The sequence below is a fragment of the Triticum urartu genome, chromosome 4, assembly GCF_003073215.2.
Source record: "Triticum urartu cultivar G1812 chromosome 4, Tu2.1, whole genome shotgun sequence".
Classification (NCBI taxonomy): domain Eukaryota; kingdom Viridiplantae; phylum Streptophyta; class Magnoliopsida; order Poales; family Poaceae; genus Triticum; species Triticum urartu.
Window position 1 is genome coordinate 610286462 of NC_053025.1, and position 6968 is coordinate 610293429.

A 6968-nucleotide genomic window follows, 5' to 3' on the forward strand; every position below is an offset into this window, starting at 1 on the left:
TGAGAGCCAGTTGATTGTGAACTCGGTTCTCGCCGCCGCCTCCTCGGGCGCCCGCGCAGCGCCGCCTCATCGGACGCGTTGATCGGGTCAGTACGCCTTCCTTCTTTCTTAGTTTCTTCTCAGTCATAGTAATGGGAATTGGAGGGTAAACCCTAGCTAGCTAGCTACTTAAAAGGGCACCAGATCGAGCTAACAACTAACTGATTCCATCGGATCATGCCAAGATGTGGTGTTAATTGTGGATGATTCCCACCAAGACGCTGCTCTGTGCGTGATTCGATCGGCCAATCGGTTGTTAGATTGAAATCTTGTCTTGTACACAGAAATGGCTCGATTTGTATGTGATTTCTGCATTGATATCTTGAAGTATTGACCGATGCACCTCCCTGGATTAATGCAGCTAACCTGTTTGGCGAAATGTCGGCGCCAGCATCTACTCCCTGTGGTTCCAAGAGCGCGCGAGGCACCTACAGTGGTGTTGACAGGCTCAGCAGCCTTCCCAGTGAGCTGCTCCACCGCGTGATGTCCTTCCTGCCCATGCCGGAGGCCGTGCGCACAAGTCTGCTCTCGCCGAGCTGGCGCTATTTCTGGGCATCTACGCCATACATCCGCATCGACCACCACAACTTCATGGATGGCAACGAAAAGATGGAGAAGTTCGGGGACCACCTGCTGCTCTTGCGCGACAGCACTGCTTCCTTGGATGAAGCCCGGATCATTGACCACACGGTTGCTAGTACCACATGTACTGTGTGGATTCGTCATGTCATCATGCACAAAGTTCGTCACCTCCATGTTTCCGGATTGGGCCATCTGGATAGCTCAGCCATGCCTCCTTCTAACCACCTCAAAACAATCAGGCTCCAATTTGTCATATTGGGACATGGGCTCTTTAGGCCGCTCAACTACGACTGCCGAGTGCTTCAACTTCTACAGCTGGAGGATTGCGTTTTGGTTGACCTGAAGGAGATCTCATCCAGGTCACTCAAGGTTCTGCATATCATTAACTGCCTTATCACCGGGAGTCTCCTGATTTGTGCTAGCAATCTTACCCATCTCTCTATCCTAGACATGCATAGTCATTCCGGAGCTATATTAGTTAGGGATCTGTCTTCTCTAGTAGCAGGCTTTGTTAGTGTAAGGACAATAGAGGGCCATGGTCTACTTGATGGCCTCTCACAGGCCACAAACTTGGAGTTGCATGCACCATTACTTGAGGTACGAACTAGTTCTTTTTCTTTTCACATTCATAAACGTTTAGATGAATATATTTCATTCCTTAGTTAGATTTTCTTATGTAGTTGCTTCTCGGGGTCTAAACCTTAACCTTTTCAGCTTACTTATTTCCCCTCCTACGAGCGGGTATTATTTTAATAAGCTAGCATGGAAAAAACATGAAATGGTCAAACTATTTGATCATTTTGATTTCATCTGGGATGAATATGAAGCTTCTGTTGCAGAGAGGTTTGTGGATATGCCCAATGTTCAGCAACCTGACAAGCCTAGTGCTGGGCAATTGGTGCATGGCTGCTGATTTCGACGCGCTGCTTCGCATTCTCCAGCGCTCGCCCAAGCTGAAGGAGTTGACCTTTAAGCTCGAAAGGGTACTCACTCGAAACCATCTCTAAATACGAGTTGATCTGCCATAACAGTGGAACCCCTTACTGATCCTTCCACCTTAATGTTGACACTCTACAGGTGCAATGTATAAGGTGCATGCATTCTGGATCTACTTTGCCACCATCAGGAGCAGCGTTAAGCTTGGGCTCCCACCCTTGCATTGAGAGGATCAAGATCTGCTGCTCGAAAGAAGATCCAAGTGTCGGCGTGCTGGTGGAGGCGTTGCAACCGATTGTTGGTGATGTGAAAATCAGCATCAAGCATCTCTATTAATCAAGACATTGTTTTGTTTTGGGCACCTGCCACCTTAGACCAGTGCTAAGTTAATGTGCTAAGATGAAGTGTTCCTGAGGTAAACTTTCAGTAAACCAGAATAGTCAGTTGACTCCGGCCTACGGCCGCGGAGGAGGCTGGGTCAAGCTCCCTGCTCCTGTATCTCTCGGAATGGATTGGGTAATTAATCTGTAATTTAGCTCCCGAGCCCTCACAAAGACACTATGTGTTGAATTGGGCTTACTACCTCTCTCTCGGTTTACAAGGCATGCGCGTACCCCTAGGTCGTCAATTTGACCAACCTAATACAAGTCATATATTACAAAAAATATACCAACATAAACTTCGAAGTTTCTACTTTCAAAAGGTATAATTTTTGTGTTATATAGTTTATATTAGGGTGATAAAATTGACAACCTAGGTATACGCGTAGGACTTGTAAAGTGAAACGGAGGTAGTAAATTCATGCGTAGTTTACCTCTTGAATGTCAATATCTTATGCCTGAAATAGTTTACATGTTTCCATTGGCAAGCCTAGCATGATTGCCCTTAGAGATTCTGAACATGCCAGGCTAATGAATATATTCCTATATATGCCCCTGATGCTAGATAAATCATATTTGGCACAAAAAATTTCGACAATGGCTAATCACAGTTCAGAATGCAATCATCCGATTGAACAATAGGGTGCACCATCTTAACTTGAGGAACAAAACAATGCGCTGGTGCCCAACATAACAGTTACTCTTGTATCATACTACAACACATTCCTTCAGCTGCAGACTGACAACATGTTTTCTCCCACGCTTTTATCAGAGTGTGTCTTTGTTGGAAATATGCCCTAGAGGCAATAATAAATTAGTTATTATTATATTTCTTTGTTCATGATAATCGTTTATTATCCATGCTAGAATTGTATTGATAGGAAACTCAGATACATGTGTGGATACATATACAACACCATGTCCCTAGTAAGCCTCTAGTTGACTAGCTCGTTGATCAAGAGATGGTTATGGTTTCCTGACCATGGACATTGGATGTCATTGATAACGGGATCACATCATTAGGAGAAAGATCGTGATAGTTCGTATGCTAAAGCTTTTCTAATGTCAAGTATCATTTCCTCTTAGACCATGAGATTGTGCAACTCCCGGATACCGTAGGAATGCTTTGGGTGCCAAACGTCACAACGTAACTAGGGGTGACTAAAAAGGTACACTACGGGTATCTCCGAAAGTGTCTGTTGGGTTGGCATGAATCGAGACTGGGATTTGTCACTCCGTGTGACGGAGAGGTATCTCTGGGCCCACTCGGTAGGACATCATCATAATGTGCACAATGTGACCAAGGAGTTGTGCCGGTAACGAGATTGAACAAGGTATCTGGATACCAACGATCGAATCTCGGGCAAGTAATATACCGGTAGACAAAGGGAATTGAATACGGGATTGATTGAATCCTCGACATCGTGGTTCATCCGATGAGATCATCGTGGAACATGTGGGAGCCAATATGGGTATCCAGATCCCGCTATTGGTTATTGGCCGGAGAGGTGTCTCGGTCATGTCTGCATGGTTTCCGAACCCGTAGGGTCTACACACTTAAGGTTCGGTGACGCTAGAGTTGTTATGGGAAATAGTATGTGGTTACCGAAGGTAGTTCGGAGTCCCGGATGAGATCCCGGACGTCACGAGGAGTTCCGGAATGGTCCGGCGGTGAAGATCGATATATTAGACGAAGGGTATTGGAGCCCGGAAGTGTTCCGAAGGTACCAGGCTATGGCCAGCATGACCGAAAGGTGTTTCGGGAACCCCGGCAAGTGTTGGAGGGCCTCATGGGCCAAAGGGGAAGGGGCAAACCAGCCCACTAAGGGTTGGTGCGCCCCCCACACCCTTTCCCACGTTATTTGGGGAGGTAGGGCGCCTCCACCTGGCTTGGGAGGCAAGCCTCCACCTGCTTGGCTTGGGGGGCAAGTCTCCCTAGGATTTTCCCTAGGGAGATCCAATCTGCCTAGCCGCCCCCCCCTAGGGGAAACCCTAGGGCGCCTCCCTCTCTCCCCTTGCCCCTATATATAGTGGAGGGGTGGGAGGGCAGCCGTGACCTCTCCCTGGCGCAGCCCTCCCTCCTCCTACCTTCTCCTCCTCCTCCATGGTGCTTGGCGAAGCCCTGCCGAAGAACCACGAGCTCCACCACCACCACGCCGTCGTGCTGACGGAGCTCTCCCTCAACTTCTCCTCTCCCCTTGCTGGATCAAGAAGGAGGAGACGTCCCCGGGCTGTACGTGTGTTGAACGCGGAGGTGCCGTCCGTTCGGCACTAGGATCATCGGTGATTTGGATCACGACGAGTACGACTCCATCAACCCTGTTCACTTGAACGCTTCCGCTTAGCGATCTACAAGGGTATGTAGATGCACTCTCCTTCCTCTCGTTGCTAGATTACTCTATAGATTGATCTTGGTGATGCGTAGAAAATTTTGAATTTCTGCTACGTTCCCCAACAGTGGCATCATGAGCTAGGTCTATGCGTAGTTTCTATGCACGAGTAGAACACAAAGTAGTTGTGGGCGTCGATTTTGTCAATTTACTTGCCGTTACTAGTCTTATATTGATTCGGCGGCATTGTGGGATGAAGCGGCCCGGACCAACCTTACACGTACGCTTACGTGAGACCAGTTCCACCGACTGACATGCACTAGTTGCATAAGGTGGCTGGCGGGTGTCTGTCTCTCCCACTTTAGTCGGATCGGATTCGATGAACAGGGTTCTTATGAAGGGTAAATAGAAATTGGCAATTCACGTTGTGGTTTTGGCGTAGGTAAGAAACGTTCTTGCTAGAAACCTATAGCAGCCACGTAAAAACTTGCAACAACAATTAGAGGACGTATAACTTTTTTTTGCAGCAAGTGTTTTGTGATTTGATATGGCCAAAGGATGTGATGAATGATATATGTGATGTATGAGATGATCATGTTCTTGTAATAGGAATCACGACTTGCATGTCGTTGAATATGACAACCGGCAGGAGCCATAGGAGTTGTCTTAATTTATTTATGACCTGCGTGTCAACATAAACGTCATGTAATTACTTTACTTTATTGCTAACCGTTAGCCATAGTAGTAGAAGTAATAGTTGGCAAGACAACTTCACGAAGACACGATGATGGAGATCATGGTGTTGGAGCCCCGAAGATGGAGATCGAAAGGAGCAAAGTGATGATGGCCATATCATGTCACTATTTGATTGCATGTGATGTTTATCATGTTATTACATCTTATTTGCTTAGAACGACGGTAGCTAAAATAAGATGATCCCTCACAATAATTTCAAGAAAAGTGTTCCCCCTAACTGTGCACCATTGCAAAGGTTCGTCGTTTCGAAGCACCACGTGATGATCGGGTGTGATAGATTCTTACGTTCGAATACAACGGGTGTTGACGAGCCTAGCATGTACAGACATGGCCTCGGAACACATGCAGAACACTTAGGTTGACTTGACGAGTCTAGCATGTACAGACATGGCCTCGGAACACGGAGGACCAAAAGGTCGAACATGAGTCGTATAGAAGATGCGATCAACATGAGATGTTCACCGATGATGACTAGTCCGTCTCACGTGATGATCGGACACGGCCTAGTTGATTTAGATCATGTATCACTTAGATGACCAGAGGGATGTCTATCTGAGTGGGAGTTCATGAAATAATAAGATGAACTCAATTATCATGAACATAGTCAAAAGGACTTTGCAAATTATGTCGTAGCTTACGCTTTAGTTCTACTGTTTGATATGTTCCTAGAGAAAATTTAGTTGAAAGTTGATAGTAGCAATTATGCGGACTAGGTCCGTAAACTGAGGATTGTCCTCATTGCTTCATAGAAGGCTTATGTCCTTAATGCACCGCTCAGTGTGATGAACCTCGAACGTCGTTTGTGGATGTTGCGAACATCTGACATACACGTTTTGATGACTACATGATAGTTCAGTGCGTAATGCTAACCGGTTTAGAATTGAGGCACCAAAGAAGTTTTGAAACATCGCAGAACATATGAGATGTTCCAAGGACTGAAATTGGGATTTCAGGCTAGTGCCCACGTCAAGAGGTATGAGACCTTTGACAAGTTTCCTAAGCCTGTAAACTAAGGAGAAAAGCTCAATCGTTGAGCATGTGCTCAGATTGTATGAGTACAGCAATCACTTGAATCGAGTGGGAGTTAATCTTCCAGATGAGATAGTGAAGGTTCTCCAAAGTCACTGCCACCAAGCTACTAGAGCTTCGTGATGAACTATAACATATCAGGGATAGACATGATGATCCTTGAGCGATTCGCGATGTTTGACACCGCGAAAGTAGAAATCAAGAAGGAGCATCAATTGTTGATGGTTAGTGAAACCACTAGTTTCAAGAAGGGCAAGGGCAATAAGGGATACTTCATGAAACGGCAAATCAGCTGCTGCTCTAGTGAAGAAACCCAAGGTTGAACCCAAACCCGAGACTAAGTGCTTCTGTAATAAGGGGAACGGTCACTAGAGCAGAATTACCCTAGATACTTGGTAGATAAGAAGGCAGGCAAGGTCGACAGAAGTATATTGGATATACATTATATTAGTGTGTACTCTACTAGTACTCCTAGTAGCACCATGGTGATAGATACCGGTTCGGTTGCTAAGTATTAGTAACTCGAAATAAAAGGCTACGGAATAAACGGAGACTAGCTAAAGGCGAGGTGACGATATGTGTTGGAAGTATTTCCAAGGTTGATGTGATCAAACATCGCACGCTCCCTCTACCATCGGGATTGGTGTTAAACCTAAATAATTGTTATTTGGTGTTTGCGTTGGGCATAGACATGATTGGATTATGTTTATCGCAATACAGTTATTCATTTAAGGAGAATAATGGTTGCTCTGTTTATTTGAATAATACCATCCCGATCGTAGTGATACACATGTTCATGCCAAAAGATATAAGATAGTAATGATAGTACCACATACTTGTGGCACTGCAATTTGAGTCATATTGGTATAAAACGCATGAAGAAGCTCCATTTTGATGGATCTTTGGACGCACTCGT

General features: G+C 45.6%; 1 protein-coding gene across 1 annotated transcript; it reads left to right on the top strand.

Annotated features, from left to right (window-relative positions):
• Positions 1 to 408: 408 nt before the first annotated feature.
• Positions 409 to 2093, top strand: LOC125554416 (F-box/FBD/LRR-repeat protein At5g22700-like). Its single transcript, XM_048717980.1, has 3 exons — positions 409 to 1218; positions 1461 to 1604; positions 1699 to 2093. Exons 1-3 carry the CDS (start codon positions 418 to 420, stop codon positions 1891 to 1893), a joined length of 1140 nt encoding a protein of 379 aa, XP_048573937.1. The 5' UTR covers positions 409 to 417; the 3' UTR covers positions 1894 to 2093.
• Positions 2094 to 6968: the final 4875 nt, after the last annotated feature.

Excerpts from the sequence above, each read along its gene's own strand:
- LOC125554416 (XM_048717980.1), top strand. The coding sequence starts at position 418 with ATGTCGGCGCCAGCATCTACTCCCTGTGGTTCCAAGAGCGCGCGAGGC. Across the intron at positions 1,219-1,460 it reads TGCATGCACCATTACTTGAG|AGAGGTTTGTGGATATGCCC; the intron begins GTACGAACTAGT and ends CTTCTGTTGCAG. Across the intron at positions 1,605-1,698 it reads TGACCTTTAAGCTCGAAAGG|GTGCAATGTATAAGGTGCAT; the intron begins GTACTCACTCGA and ends GACACTCTACAG.